Raw genomic sequence first — 17,024 nt, forward strand, 5'->3', positions numbered from 1 at the left:
CACTTCCTATTTACTCTGTGTGGAGATTAATTATTTTTTCTATGAAGGTTATTATGCTTAGTTCGTAAAGTAGGAAATTAAAAAACAAAATATTCTGTCTTGCTTGCATTTCAGTAATTGCCTGCTCTACAAATCCGCTGTTCTTTTTTGGCAGTTAGTATTCTATTATTAGGAGAGCATGGATCATAATGTCTTCTAATTGTCACTATCAGTTACATTTTCCTACTGTTGTACAGAATTTACAAGAGCAAACAAATAAAAACTTCAGTATGCTCCTTTGTCTACATCAGTGATATTTCATCCACATATGCTTTAGCTTCACTGGTATATACTTTTCTCAAATAATTTTCATTGATATACATGAAAATATGATATATTCATGAAAAAGCATGGCAGAACCAAGCACAATATACTCATCTAATGTTAAAATTTGGATAGTTCCATATAAGAATAAAGGTTTGCAGGAAATGAGAGCCACTATAACTTCCCATTTGAACCGCCACTAGTTCACTATGGATTGTATTAGGTGCCCTGTTCAGCAAAACACATAGAAAAGGCTTGTAAGCTACATGACACAGAAAAAAAATATTATTTAATAGCGCTCAGGCTCGCATATCTACACACCATGAGACTGACTTTTACTATTACGAAAATGTTTCAATTCACATATTCTTCCACAGTATATAAAGCTTTATTTTGGAATTTATGTACTATTTGTGCATCTTTTCCATCACCTCATTTCTACACATTTAAGCAAATGATAATTAGTAAACTAGAACTAGACAGTCAAACCAGCATAAGTACCCTCAACACTATCAGAGAAACAGCCTTTATACTCTCTAATTTTAAGTGGAGAGAGAAAAGGGTTAATAGGCAGGGTTCTGGCTCTATAGGATCAGTGTCTACAGATAAAATACCTTGTTCTCAATTGCTGCCAGAGACAGGCTATCCATTAGGTAACATCCCAATCAAATTACAGAAGAATACCAGCACTGCAAATCCTACCCATAACGACCTAACAGCCAGTGCAACTTGCAGACACAAAGGGAACATGTTCCCACAAGGGAACTGGGCAAGCAATCCTCTGCTGCATGCTATTTAACGTTTCTAAATGATCAGCTGGAATGGCTTGAACTAGAAACTGCAATAGCCCAGTCCTGAGTGCCTATAATATGCTAGTTCACATCCAAACAGAAAAGATTTTTTTTGCCAAAAAATGTTGCCATCAGGAACGTTGCAGGGACAACAACAACAACAAATGCTTTCTGCATGCTTGAAATCCACAACCAAAATAAGAAAATCTTCAAAATAAATAAATAAATAAATACTTTATGAAGTACTTTATCAAACCTACAGGTGAAACAACACTTGTTCCTGTCCCATTATAAAGAGTATAAACACATTTCAGAACAAGACAGACATTTGGTTAAAAAACAGCGCCAAGCTTCTCAAATCCCTTCCTTGTCAAAATGTGGGGCCTCTCTATCATACCATGCAATGGATAAAAGCAACATCCATCTGATAGTGATGGGCCTCTGTGCAACGATGAACCTAGAGAGTTGACCTACCATAGCTATGTTGAGCAAGAAGCACTTTTAGACTGTTGTTCAAACTGCAAACATATAGCATGTTTCTTTTCAGCACATGTCAAGCATTCAACTGGTAGGGACAACTGCAGAACAAGGAGGAAGTCACAAGGAGACATGGCAGATATCTGAGATACAGCACTGCACACAGTGGAAGTCAACTGCGTAAGACGTATATATGCAACTAAACATTTGCTTACTAAACAAAAATGTGTAACTCACGATGGTTTGCATATTTACATAGCTCTGCTAGGGAACACTTTGTAAAAAAAATGAATAAATAAAATAAATAAATAAAAAGTGCTGAACTCAGGGATTTGGTACTCCTCACTGATCCAAACAACCTGCTCCCAGCCACAGGTTTTATGTAGGAGGACACAAGTTCATTAATTTATACATAAGAGGCAGTTTTTAAGCACAAATTTCCCGAAAGAATGCAAAAATTGATTTTCTATTTCCTGCCTGAAGAAATTTGGCAGGAAATAGTAATTTTCTCCTACTTTAGTCTTTTCAATGGTAGGAAGGCCGACGATATCAGAACAGGTGGGTTTTTTTTTGTTGTTGTTGTTGTTTTGGTTTGGTTTGGTTTGTTTTTTTTTGCAGAATTTCACAGACTCTGTGCCTGCCAGTAAGAGAAGGTGGGCTCTCCTATGTCTTCTTTTCCTCCAGATTTGTTAACCAAATGTCCTCCTCCCCACTCTCTATGAGCTAGACAACTCAGATTTAATTGATGCATCCATAATAAAAAAAGTATGTCCTACTTTATGCTAATTTATTTTTAAAAATGCTCTCAGCCTCTACTGGTATCCTTATTTGCAGTACTTCACTGATTGACACAACTTTACAGGGTCCTGAGTATATAATTTAAACTATTGCCTTAGAGGAGAGGAATTACAACTGAACGAAAAGAAAGAAAAAGCATTATGTCACCTCCCATTTCTGCTAATTAAAAATGTAAGTAACTCTATATAAAACCATCATGAAAGAGAAAAAGGCATGTCTTGTAGGCACAGTCCTGTTAGGTTGATATAAAATGAATAATTCCAATAATAAACATATGTTTTTATCCAACACATCCAAGTACCCACTTAACTCATCCTCTCCCTTCCCACACAGTTCCCTAGTCAGTGATCAGATGAGACACAAACTCTTGACTTTTCTACAAGCTATACTGGAAAGAAGAAGCAGTTTGATTTTGTAGATGGGACAAATGTCATCTGCATACCTACCACAGAAACAGCATGCTGTTCACATACTAGTCCTCTTCTGTCAACCAGGTAACACAAGCACTTTTTACAGTTTCTTTTTTAGGCAGCAATCAATAGCTCAACATCATATACTGTTAATACATATTTCTGTACAGTTAGCAATAAGCAGAACAACATGGAGAGGACACCTAGTGGTGATCGAGGACACTTAGGATTGTGTAACATGGAAGCAGCACATTTAATTAATACAAAACCTGATTTGGCAAAGCACTTCCATTTACTTACTTTTTAAGCACTTTGGTGAGACTTAAATACAAGCTTGCTTGAATGCTATAAGCTATGCTGGCTCTGCATTATTGTGATTATTAGAAATAAAACTGTAAAGAGTAGGGTAAGACACTGTGTGTGATATGTTCAGAAATCCCAGGAATATCTTTCATTAAACACCTGAGTGTTAGCAATAGTTAGAATGCTTATAAATGCTTCTGTACGCTCATTGAAAATGTTAGCCAAATTGAAAACCAGATTTCAGTACAAATCAAACTAAAATAAGAAATGATGCAATTCATAATTATTGCATATTTTACTGGATGAATGTTTGCAAAATATAACCTTTGCACATCTTGCAAAAAACATTTAGTCATCTTAAAATCTATTCTAATCCTAAATACCAGGCATCACAGAATGAAATATTTAGGTTACATTTTTAAGAGTATGAGTTTTTGTTTGTTTGTTTGTTTGTTTTTTGTTTTGTTTTGTTTTTACTGGTACATCTACTAGATATTGTCCTGTGATTAGAATAGCTTTAAGCAAAGCTTTTAAAATTTTGTTTTTAAGGAGTTTTGGAGAAAATTATTTGATAATTAATTTAATAAAGTAAACTTTTATCATAGGCAAATTTAAGGTAAAGTGGTATATCACTTAACATCCCTTAATTGAAACACAGCAGAAAAAAATGTTGAGTTCTTATTTGAGAATGTAAAGTAGTTGTTTTTAACAGCATATTCATTCTTAATTCTGCATATCTTAATTGTTGAATTATCTATGAGCATTTGTAACTAAAAAAACTTACAAGTTGCATGCAAATCTACATAAAATGTTCAGGGGTCAGGCACTTAAACACTCTGAATCTCTTTTAGAAGTATTTTCCAAAAAACGATTTATGAACCTCACCATTCAAGAATTTCTATTTTATTTCAAGCAATATGTTTTTGGTTTGTTTGTTTGTTTTTATTTTTGTTTTTGTTTTTGCTTTTAAGCTATCCACTGTCTAGTTCTCAGCATATTCATTTCCTAATCAGGAAATGATCAGGAATCTGATAGTGGTTCTCTCATAGTGGATTCCTGGAAATCCTTTACCTAAAGTTAAAGTAAATAAGAATTAGATTCAGTAGTTTGTATTTGGGTTTTGTTTTTCTGTTTTGTTTTGTTTGTTTTTTTGTGTGTTTTGTTTGTTTTTGGAAACAAAGCTAAAAACAAAAACAAAGCAAACCCACTTGTACAGTAATTTCTGCAATCAGCAATTTAAATAGCTAACTTTTCCAGGCATGTTGTATTACATAATTTTGTTTAAGTAAGTGTATGATCTATTTTTTAACATCTGGGTTGTAAGAGACTGGCATATTCAATCCAGTAGCTAAAAAACAATTTTAAGACAATGTGTATTTGCAGATTCAGTAAATGAATTCCTGCCAACACATCCCCTGTACTTTCGTTTAAATGTTTCTCCTCGTTTCTACCAAGTAATTTGTTTGGATAAACTATTCACACCACACCAATGTATCAATCATTTCACATATATTGTACTAAAATCTACAGTTCTGTTCACTCATAACTATTACGGAGAAAGCTTCTGCAACGCATACAATATTTACCTCCACATGGAGGACGTTCGCAGCTTGATACTGATTCAATTGATTTAAATGATGTGGAAATAAATAAACCATGTTTCACTAGTATCTTATAAAAATCTTTAACATTTTTGCCTGTTCCTCTTAATGTTCAGGACACTAACCAACTAATCAACTGAAGTTCAAATTAATGATACCAAAAAAGGAAAAGCTCCAACAGTTTCAACCTGTCTTTTCTGTTTGAGGACATATATATACTTCAGTGGAAGAACAGTCCTGTTATATAACCTGGTTTGTTCATTCATCAGTTTCCCAGAAAGTCTACACTTGGCAGTTTATGATAAAAGAGTTTGCTGACCGTCCTCTCAATATTTTTGACATAATGCTCATTATTTTGTATATCAATACAGAGTATTTCAAATTTATCTGTTGGTTAAAACCAACGTGTCAGTGAAAATATGAGAAAAATATTCAGTCCATTTAACCACACACAAACAGACTCCAGCTCTGTGTCATAAAGATTTGTGAACAGGTGCTCTCTGTAGTGCATATGCACACAGAATACAGAACAGATGAGTACCATCAGCAAAGGTCTCGCTGACTGCCACTGTGGGATCATCCATCTATTGTTTCCTAATTCATCAAAGTTCATCCAGTTTGTCCAAACAGGTTGCTGTTTTAAAACATTACAGTGCTGTAACATATAATTTCTTCAAAGTGGTAATGGATCACTGCGCATAACAGTTTCACACCCTGCATTCAAAGTAATAATCAACTACTGTGATAACAGAAGCCAAATATGAAAATCCATATGACTGCTTTCATTTCTGATATCCATAAAATACTAGAGAAAAGCAGATTTTTATTTATTTATTTATTTATTTTGGTACACTTGCCATTTTGGGATTTATCAGAATCTTATTCATTCCACATACATCTCACCATACCCAAATGCCTTCCCAGCTAGCAGAAGTCTTGTTCAAAGCAGCCAAGAAGCCCACTGCTGCTTCACTGAAGGTTCAAAACCAGGAACAAAAATACTTCAGATCCCCTTCCACCTTCCTGAGAACAGCCAGGGAGTATTATAATGTGCTATCAAACATGAAAAGATGGACTCCACTCATGTTTTAATACTTTGCAAATAAAATATCATACAGAAATATTTCCTAAGATTCACCAGGGTAGCAAAAGGTGAAGTTACAATCAAACAGCCACGAGAAATCAGCAGCCACAGGCTATAGATTGCAAGGGCCAAAAAACAGTTATTGCTGGTAAGAGCAGACCCAATGGTGACTTCTATTCCCACTCAATGCTAGGTTCAACTATTTCTGATTTAGAATACCTGATTATCATTGGCAACAGAGGAGAAAGTGGAAAAGTACTGATTTGTCTGCTTAGTAGGTCTTCATAGCTATTAACTTAAGCTGCCAGGAAATAATGTCATTGAATGCATTTCAGAAGGTTGTCTCTCTGTAAAGCACGGAGGAGAAAAAAGCATAGCTTGATGGTAGAACTGCTAGATATGCTTAATCATTTGCCTTAGTTAAATCGAATACAAAACTGCAGTGCTCCATTTCTGTGTCAAAAATATGGTTACACTGCATTACAGGGAGGAAAAGTAGAATTTAGAAAATACATTAACAAAAATAATGACCTATATCAGGAGTTTTTTGAGAAACAACTACAGATTTATTACACATTTGATACTTAATATCATTCAGCTTCATGCTGTTTTCAATATAATCTGAAATATTTATTTGTGAGATGGCGTAGCACTGAGGTTTCTGCTAAACTTCAAAGTGAACATATTACTTTAAAAGGGAGTATATAGCAGAAAAAGCATCAGAAACAGTAGCAAATAATTCTCCAATATTCATTTAATTAACTAAATGTTTATTAAAATAACTAAATAAATTTATGTAAATCTATCTTCATAGTGTTTCAGTGAAAACACTTTACAAAATAATTCTCATCACACTTGCTGCAAAAAAAAATATTTAGAAAACAGCAGTTATTTTTCCTACATTTTTAGCACTTCCTTTTAAAACGTATTATGGTATTTAAAACTGCAGAAATGCAGACAGGCAAGAAATGAAATGCTTGAATCACAATGGTATGTGCCAAAGCTCTAAATGCTTCCTAGACATGGGCATGCCAAATTAGGGAATGCCATAACTTCCTGGAAATCTCACCATGCCAAATTGGCAGGCAGCATAAGGTCACATCTAGAAATAGTGGAGTTGACAGTTTAGAAGGAAATGATTCAGAATTTGAAATACCCATTTTTATAAAGAAGGTCAATATTCAATGTATTTAGCCTCCAAACAATGAGCATTCTAGGAAATGTACGCAATTATAAGTGGTTTCAATTTTTCTTATCAAACAAAAATACGAACATGTATTTTAAGTTTTATGTGATTACAAGAGTGTTTATTTGAGGCTAAATGCTAGTCACGAAACTCAAAGGCAGCTTTAGGTTGCTGCTAAAATTTCTGATGTTCTCAGTAGGAGACCATCCAAGTTCATTGTGCTGATGGCACATAATTTTTGTTTCTGTGGTTAGCAGACAGAAGATGGTTACTCCTCTGTGCTTTCTACCAAAAAGGCTTTTCTACTAGCATGTCTACATAATTATGCTACCTGGTGAGTAAAAAGCTTTTATTCCCATTCTGGTTCCTCCACAGCTTTACAGAGTGACCTGACCAGATTTTCTTGTTTTTATATGAACAGAAGTGAATGATGTATTTGTATCTCTTACCTCTTCCCACTGGTGTATGTATCTAATCAGTCTTGAAAGGCGTAGTAAACGTAACAGGCTGAGGATTTTTGTAAATCTCACAATACGAAGTGCTCTTGCTGTCTTGTAAACCTCTGAATCCATTCCTTTTTCTACAATGAGAAAGATATAATCCACTGGTATTGACGAGATGAAGTCAACCACAAACCAGCTTTTTAAATAATTCATCTTAATGACTTTAGGGTCCAGTATTATTTCAGAGCTGTCTTCATTAACAGTCCCAGTTCTGAAATTCATGATCAAGTCCAATAGAAAAACAGTGTCTGATGCCACATTGAAAATAATCCATGGTGTTGTTGTTTGTTCTGTGAAGAATGTGATTCCAACTGGTATAATGACAAGGTTTCCAACCATCATAATGAGCATAATTAAGTCCCAGTAAAACCTGAAAAAATGGAAGAAACAGAATGGTTGATGCAATGAGGTATAACGCTTCAAAAAACGGTCCCTATCACACCACCAACTTCACTTCAAGCATATTTTTGGCTCTGTACAAATTACTTACAGTACTAAAACTCAGTGTCAGTTTTGCCCAAATGTGCTAACATTTTAGGTGTGTATTTACTTTGGGTTAGCAATTACACTATGCTTTTGTATAGAGATACTACATATAGGCAGATGCTTGATCTTGTTATTGCTAGGACAACTTTTTTTTCTGATACAACTTTGTTTTAACTCATTTAGTATATTCACAGTCACTAAAGACAAAGTAATTAATGCTCTTCATTATATGCCTTCCTTCTCAAGAATATGTATCTAGGATAAAGACGGTACCATGCTTATCACTCCATCTGAAAGGTGTGCGTGTGGCACTCAGTAGAATTCTCCAGACCCGTGTCAAAACCTATTAGTAGCGTGTTTATATAAGTAAAATTGACTTCTCTTGCCAATCACAAGTGCTTTAGCAATGCAGTATTTTTATTTATTTTTTATGGCTTCTGTCAAAAAGGAAACCCAAATATCTAACGGACAACATGTTAAATGTAAGTGCCTCTATGAATAATGGCATTCATGCCATTACAGTGCTGGAATAAAATCACAGGAAGGGAAAAAAAAGCACTGAAGCAAAATAAATAAATAAATAAATAAATAAATTTGCTTAATAACAAAACTTTCATCCTCTTTTAAAATCTGAATTGAACTTCCATGCATTTTTACAACCTGACAGACTATCATCTTTCAGAGGTAGCTAAAAAGTTACCTCTGAAATAACAAGTTGCAACTTCCATGGTATAAAATGGATATTGCATTTCACTATTTTGCTCCAGTATCACCTAAATGCTCCTCTCTGAATGCTAACAATGCTTGATACAGAATGGTAAAAAGCCAGGCTCATATCTTTAGCATCTACTATAATAACAGTGAGTAAAACTGCCTATTACATAGAACACACATCCATCCTGATGGAAGATTTTCAGGGGATAGTAATATATACCCAACAGATTCTAAGAAAATTATGCTAACTCCTGAATGTTAGATTGTTAAAGAAATTTAATCTTGATCAGTAAAAGAACTGAAACTGAACCTAGGAAAGCACGAACCCCAAGTATGACCTCTTGTTCTGTTTGAGAAAAGATCTAGCTTTGCAGTCCTACACTGAACAGATGGTGGGACTAGATGACCTCCCACAGGTTCCTCCTGACCTAAATTATTCTGTGATCCTATGACTTTCATACATTCCCATGCAAGGCATCAGCATCCCTACATTTCCAGATCAACCCCATAAAAATCACTGATACCTTATTCAGTAACAGAGAGATAGCACAAACTATACACACTCAACATTTGAAGTAAGCAAGGCAGCATGATCTGTTCAGCTTAACAGTCTGGAAAGGCACAGAAACCAGTCAACAACTGTTCCCCCTGGACTCAGTGGCCTTTCTAGAAGACCAGAGGCAGCAATGGCTTCACAAGGACCTGACTGCTGGGGCCATCGGTTGCAGTGAGTTTTGGGTGGTGGACATGTCACCAGCACAGCATCCAGCACTGCCTGCCTGGCTGCCAACAAGGTAAATATTCATGGCAATCAGTGATAATTATAAAAGTTTAATTGGCCACAGAACATTTCAGAACCACATGTAGAACCACATGTTTAGTTTTTGCAAAACTTGCACACAGCATACAGGTTATATTAGATTCTAGAGATGGCTTGTTGTACTCTCCAAATGATCTGGGTTTATAAATTCCCTGTATTTCAAGCTTAATCCTGAACATATTTCTCAGTTCACAAATTGCTAACCTAAGAATACAAAATAAACAACTGTTACTGAACACACTAAAAGAAGAACGGCATAGGATTGAGGGTGGCATGAGAATTCCCTGTTTTAAAATTCTTTATTCCAGGGTAAGGCTACAGAGACCAAGCTTGACTTACATTTGATAGAGTAGATAGCAAAGTACCTTAACTGACACTCAGAAATTGCATAAAATAAACTTTACAAGTTATTCCTCGTGTACAACAATGTGATTTCTGTCTTACACATTTTCAATTTTGCAACAAATGTGAAGACTAACAGCTATAAATGAGATCAAAATTTGATGGTACCCACCATACCTGCACACTAGCAAAGAATTCCATATTTATCTCCTCATTTCTTTAACTAATAGGCTTATTGCTGTACTAGATACCTCTTCAATAATCTAGAATTACCATACAGAAGGAGTCACTAAATTTATATATCACTGCTACTATGACCCATAGGTAAAATTACCACAAGTGCTTTTACAAAGCTATCAACCAAATTTTTTCTCAAAGCTGTTTTAAGGAACATACTTCTCCACGGAATCCTGAAAATCAATGGGAAATAACAACAAAATAATCACAAGAGATGTACATGTATCTGTACCTTTCTCCTAAACAAAGTATTCCCTGATTTCAGATCATAAGTGCCTAACCATAAGAGTAGTTATGTAACTGAGGCTAACCAAAGCCACACAAAAAACATCCACCTTCCCCCCCCCCAAAAAAAAAAAAAATTCTAATACCAAACCAGCTGATTTTATCCTACAATAATCCAGTTTAAAGGATCATTATGCACTGTGTTTATACAAAACACACTGGCATTCCTGATGCTGTATGTCAGCAAAAGTTGTGTTAAGTCAGGGCTTCAGTAATAAAATAAAATCTAATGCCAAGGTCTACGAGATTGCATCAGTTTTATATTTTGATTTTAGTGCACAATGTAGTATAAGCTGATTATGTAGCTAGAAAAAGTCTTATCAGAGTATGATTCATTTTTCATTTAGAAATGAATCATATGTTTTCCTTTAGGAAAATGTTTCCAAATGCCATTTTCTTGACCACATTATATGATATTTTTCTTTCAGGTGAGAAAAAATAGATGTAATTCCCTGTCTTGCCCTCTGTATCCTGTGCAGAGAAAGTAATACAATGCGTTCCTTGCCCAGCAGTTCAGAACATCCTACTATTCACCTATTTGAGAGCCAACTGAAAAGCTTCAGAAGGCCATGCAAGGAGCTGCTATTGGGACACAGAGTAACCCTTTGTTTCAAGCTATTTTTAGAACTATTTATTTGGTTTAGCTGCTTCCCTCCACCCCCACGAGGATGGTTATAAATCTTTAAAGCTTACAGCCTCAAAGTCGCAGATTTATGTAAGGTACTAAGCATGTTGACAAAAAGCGAGGAAGTGATAAGCCTATGACACAAACTTGTTCAGGAGGCAAAAAAGAAGAACCTAGCATTACAAAAAACTTTGAAAGCTCATAATGACACGCACGGACTACCCATGGCAAATGGCTATAGGGCTTACTGATCCTTCAAAGCTAGCTCAGTACAGATACTGTACTCAGTACAGCTACTGCTAGTTGCCATTAACCAAAACCACAGTACAGTTATCAGCACTGAAATCTGCACTCAATTATTACTGAAACATTTGAAATGGTTCTCACAGTTTTTATATCTCTAGGTGAAAAAAGTCTAAGTTCTGAAAGAGTAAAAAAGCACAGTTTTAAGAATATTTTTCTATATTTTAAGGAGCCATTTTATACAGGAAAACATCACACGATTACTTTGATATTGTCAGACATAACTATTTGAATCCAGTCCTCTTTCCCTGATCTTTTCACTCATAATTTATCTTCTGTACTTTCCAAACACACTGACGACAAGGTGTTTTTTAAATCTCCAGAACATGCTGAAACTTTGGTGTTTTATTTATTGCTACTAGTTCTCAAGAACAGGACAGTCTGTTTAAAATGAGTTCCTTCCAAAGAAGTGATAAAAAAAAGCCTTAGCATTAATTAATCAATGTTTGTATCAAGCTTAATAATGTAATGCACTATAAATTCTAGCAGGAATTTTATTTTCTGCTTTATATATCCAACCCAGAGAAAGCTGTGTTTTAAAGAACAAAAAAAAAAATCAGCTCTGAACTAGGTAATTTGCTGTATAACTTGTTGTATATACAACAGCGTCAGAAGTCATTGAGATTTGCATTTCCTTTTATTTTCTGGATGCTGCCCATTGACACGGTCTCATTGTCCTTGAATCTGTGCATATTGATAAATTATTATCCTTATGGTACACCTGCATTGACCTAGCAGAAGTTGTCAGCAGTCTCACAAATCAAGCAGCAGAGCTAACAGCATCTCTAAGGTACTGGGTGTTTTGACTTGAGGCTACAGAGGAGTCAGGGCTTTGCTTAATATGACAGCTTTCTAGTTTCCAGAAAGATCATGAAAACTTGAGTATTAAAACAAAACAACACAAAAACTTCATGAAATTCAGTCACAAATACTCATCAGCCATGTTAGAAGGCTGAAATGTTAGAAGGAATGAAAAAGATATTCAAATTATTTATAAAATATCTTTCAGTCCAGACCTTATCCAGACACAATTTCACTCTACACAGTCAGGGAATCAAGAGCTGTAGAAAATTTTCACAAGTTTTCCATGGAAAACTTGTCTCCTCTTTAGTTAAATATTTTGATCAGCTAGCAGATGCTCAGTGAAATGAGTACTTGACATCTTCCTCTCACCTTCAAACATAGCTTTATTTCTTTTACTTCATGGATCACCAATTCACCTTACAGAGAAATCAATATCTTATATAGGACAAATCTGAGTAGAAATAACAGTAATTTAAAACTTTATTACAGCATAGTGTAACAAGTACTAAACTTGGGATTAGCCATATCAGAATTTGATTCTCACAGGACATCATCTTTCTCTTGCTTCGCAGCTCTATTAATTTCATTCTTTTAGTAACAGAGAGCAAAACTAAACACACATGAAACCATCTGCAACTTTCGGAAAATCATTGGAATGTGTTGGAGAGGACAGAATGAGGAAGAAGGGACGGTGTTCATCAGGGACCCAGAGTTCTTTTTCATGATGACACAGGTGTCCACCCACCCATGTTTCTTCTGGGAAAAAAAGCATGTAAATAAAATTCCTTACATTTTTTTTACAAGAAATATTGCATTCAATATCCTCCATGGAAGGAGAATTAAATGTTTAAATATTGCAAACATATTATGAAGTGCTTCTGTGACTTACAAGTTCTGACCTCTGGATGTATCACATGAAAGATGATATAAAATGAAGTAATCTTTTTATTTCTCCAAATATATAATTTGCTTTAGGCTAGCTCTGTGATCACATTAACACAAATATGTTAAAATAACTAGTGAAGTTTCACTGCTCTTCAGATTTGACAGTTTTTTGCTGGAAAACAGGTTACTTCTGCAGTTGTGTTCTTCTTCTATGTGGATAAAACTTTTTCTCATCTGAATGTACTCATTCTTCAAGGTTTTATTGTTTTTTCCCAGCTTTGGGACTACACTTCATTCTGCAAAGTTTTAGGAAGGCAAAAGGTTGGGTTTGGCTTTTTTTAAAGAGAAAATATTCTCCTGAAAATTTTATTTATATTTCTTATTCCCCTCTGTTTCTTCTCTGACTGCTTTCACTTTGTTAATAAATGCAAATGAGGAATCTTGCAAGGTTGAAACAGTCCCTTTCATGCCTTACTCCTACCTATTTTAAAGCAGTAGAATAGAGTACTAAGAGCATCTCCTGAAATTCAAGTGCTGATCTTGAACTATGCAGAAATATTAAGTAGTAATATTATTACTAAGTAAGAGCCTGTGATAGTCTCATTTGAAAATATCATCCAAATTGGCTATTCTTTTTTCATTTAAAACATATCAAGCTTAATGAACTTTCAGTGACTTAAGGAAAGCTCCAGAAAGGCTTCTCTACCTGCCTGAAAAGGGTGAGTCTAGGATGAGGCTGAAGTTCTGAAAACTCAGTTTCACAACGCAAATTACAAGCAGTGCTGGACCTGGCAATCTTCCAGCCCAAGAGCTGTATTCTCTTTCAGACTAAATCAATTAAAATAAAATTAATTACAATCATAATAATGAAGACTTTGGATGGTCTGAAAACTTCATTTGATGTTAAACCAATACCGAAGTCCTTCACTTCAAGACTAGCCATATATGCTTGGAGATCCAATCTATGTGCTTTACTGTTATTTTTTAAATATTGATGCAATTTTCTGCATGGTATAAGAAAATGAATTCAAAGACAAATTAATAAAATTCAGCACTGCCGAATCCTCTTTTTTTTTTTTGTTTTTGTTTTATGCAGCTATAGACTGTACCTAAAAATTAGCAAATTGTACAGTTTCATACTACTTTTTTTTTTCATGAGTTTTACTGGATAAGAAAACACAATTACCATTGGAGATTTGCAGTTTCTAGCTCAGTTGCAATTATATGCATAAGGCAGATGATCAGATGAATGTAGCTCTTGGGGAAGCCGATCAGAGCCCAATGAAGCCAATGAACAGCAATTTGCTACTTTTGAAAGGCTTTGCTTAAGGCATTTCGTTCAGTTTAAAGCTTGAGTGCATCACAGCCTTGATTACTAGAAAAGAAAAGTTGCGGTACTGTCCACAGACAGTGACTGTAAATTTGACTGATTTCTATTAAACTATTATATAAGTACATTTTTAGTGAATTCAACTTAGGTAGTGGATGGCACATTTCATCAAAAGAATTGTACTTATTAGTACTGATGCAATAGCTTTGGTCCGAAGTTTTCGTAGCATTTTACAGGCATTAACAGATTAAGTCTCATGTTCTGAGATGGAAAAATAAAGACAGAAGAGTAGCATTACCCTCACTGCATGTTGGAGAGGAGGATGGAGGGGACAAAGAGAAATTTATGTAACATGGCAATATTATTTAATAATGAGTCTCTTTGGTTTTAGCCAATAATCCCCTACCATCAGTTCTTGAATACATCTGCTGTTTGCAGTTGGTTTTCCTCCAGAGAAACTTATTAAATTACAGTAGAAAGAATTAAAATCTGACTTCCATCTAACCTTGGGCAAGAGAAGTGCACTGCTCCTGGAGGAGCTCTGCCAGTGTGATGGAACGCCCTCACCTTTGCACAGCTCCTCCTTCCTTCAGGCTCACTCCTTGGTGAAAAAAAAAAAAAAAGAAAAAAAAGAAAAAGAAAAAAAAAAAAACAGGCTAGTGCTCCTGTCCAAACATCTACCACCTAGGAAAAAGTGCTGGGGAAGAGTCAGGACACACAACTGAGTTTGCTGCTGGAAAAGGTTGAACCTATCTGTGCTGCCCTGTATGCCAGACCAATCCATAAATATTTCAGATCATCAAAACTGCATCCGTTCAATGCTTCCAACATGCCTCACAAGTAATACGTCTTCCCCAGACTCTTTCTGTTCATAATGTTGGACCATAGCCTCTCAGTATCAAGCAACATTTTGTGTAGGCACTCCAACTGATGTGTTTTGAATTCATATTGCCATTGATAAATTAATCACTAATTGCCAAACTCTGATTCTTTAAGTGTCAGCAAATTTCTGTAGCAGATCACTGGGGGGAAGGGAAAAAAACATTCGTGTTCTCAAATTAGAAAGGACCACTTCACAGGAATGAGAAAAACTCTGAAAGAGATGGAGATCCAAGAATATTTCAGCTGCAGAATAATCTTGTATCTCATGTTGGAGCACTTGCACTAATTAAGAATTTTGTAGTGACAGAAATTTTAGGAGTGCCTTTTAAAAACATGACATTTAGGATGCCTCTATATGAAGTAAAAGTTGAGAGGCTTAAATTGGGAGAAGCCTTCTGTAATTCTTGTCAAAGCTTTTTTTTTTTTTTTTTTTATGCCTTAGAGATTCTTGAAAAAGTGCAGAAAACAGCAAATGCCTTATGGCTAACATGCCAATTAATATGCTAACTACTGATTTATGTCAGAATAATAAGAATTAATATTGCTCTTTAATATATTTTTTTAACCAATTAAATCTCCCAGTTATCGGTGTAATATTTAAATGTTTAAAGCTTCTGCTGATGGAGAAAAGTCCATTTCTATCTTCAGAGAAGGAGCAGGAGAAGAGATGACAGGGAAAACATTCCTTAGTAGTTATTGACACATACTAGTCATGACTATTGGTGAGGAACTGGCTTGTGACCACCAAGTGAATTGTGACCATTAGCTTTTCTGACATGAATACCTCTGAAAACAAAAACAAGACGAGTATCAACTTAGCGAACACAACACACCAAGATTTCTGGTATTTGACAAATATACAAATATACAATTTAGTTCTGATTTTCACGTGAAAAAAAAATTCTTTGTGCATATTGTTGTACAAAGATACAGTACAAACTGACAAGCAACTTCAAATAGCTGAACATGGTTTATCATTCTTGGAAAAGTTAATTGAAGGAGAGATTGGGCACTATGTTAACTAAAAAAAATGAGGTGGTCTTCAAATTCAAGGGAAAAAAAAAGATGCATTTAGAAGAACTACGGACAGGTGTGAAACAAGTGAATGGATTACCTATTCAGACTTTTTATTCTTACATCGTAAGTAAAAAAAAAATATACCTGACAGTATTCATATGCCTCTTATGTATCTACACAGATGTATTAGATTTTAATGCAAGAGTAAGTAATCAAATTAGGAGAAATATATCAAGTTATATTATTATTCACTTTTACAGCTATTTATGACTGATCTTCCTCAAATACAAAAGCAAGTATTGACAATGAAACAATATTTTCAACCTTTCCTTCAAAATAAGTGGAAGTATGGTTCTAAAGATCAGTAGGTTGGTTTCTTGTAATCCATGAATATCACACTGCAGTAAATCATTGGCTTCAAAAGGCACTGTATCTCCTTGAGTGAGGTATGCTGTTGATATCTTCTCCTTTGACTTAGCAGATATAAACTACAGCAGAAACCAATAACCTCTCCCCAGGTAAGGTAGCCACTAGATCAGAGAGTCCTTCCCACTTTTTTGCTCTGTCAAAGCACAATAACCATGAGAGGTGATAACGATGTTGAAAATATCCATGCCAGAAGTGCAATGCAAAGTAAATGTTAAGGTTCAAATCCTCTCCTCCACACGATGGAAACTAGTCTATACTTTCAACATCTGGGCTGATGGTTTTCATTCCTGAGCTGACCAGTGAACAGAAGCATTCATATACACGCTCCAATAAACAAGCCGAAAATGGTATTAGTCTCAGCTGGTATTTTGTAAACCGAATTCATTGTATCAATTTACTTATATCACTA

The 17,024-nt window shown here is 35.0% G+C and overlaps 1 protein-coding gene across 1 annotated transcript in view; it reads right to left on the minus strand.

Annotated features, from left to right (window-relative positions):
- The window catches only part of HCN1 (hyperpolarization activated cyclic nucleotide gated potassium channel 1), a 213,425-nt gene that overhangs the window by 181,871 nt on the left and 14,530 nt on the right, over window positions 1-17,024 (minus strand). The window contains exon 2 of the mRNA XM_066988158.1: window positions 7,403-7,826. Within this exon, the coding sequence (XP_066844259.1) occupies window positions 7,403-7,826 (424 nt within the window). The remainder of the gene's footprint in view (window positions 1-7,402; window positions 7,827-17,024) is intronic.

Source organism: Anser cygnoides, chromosome Z, assembly GCF_040182565.1.
Source record: "Anser cygnoides isolate HZ-2024a breed goose chromosome Z, Taihu_goose_T2T_genome, whole genome shotgun sequence".
Classification (NCBI taxonomy): Eukaryota; Metazoa; Chordata; class Aves; order Anseriformes; family Anatidae; genus Anser; species Anser cygnoides.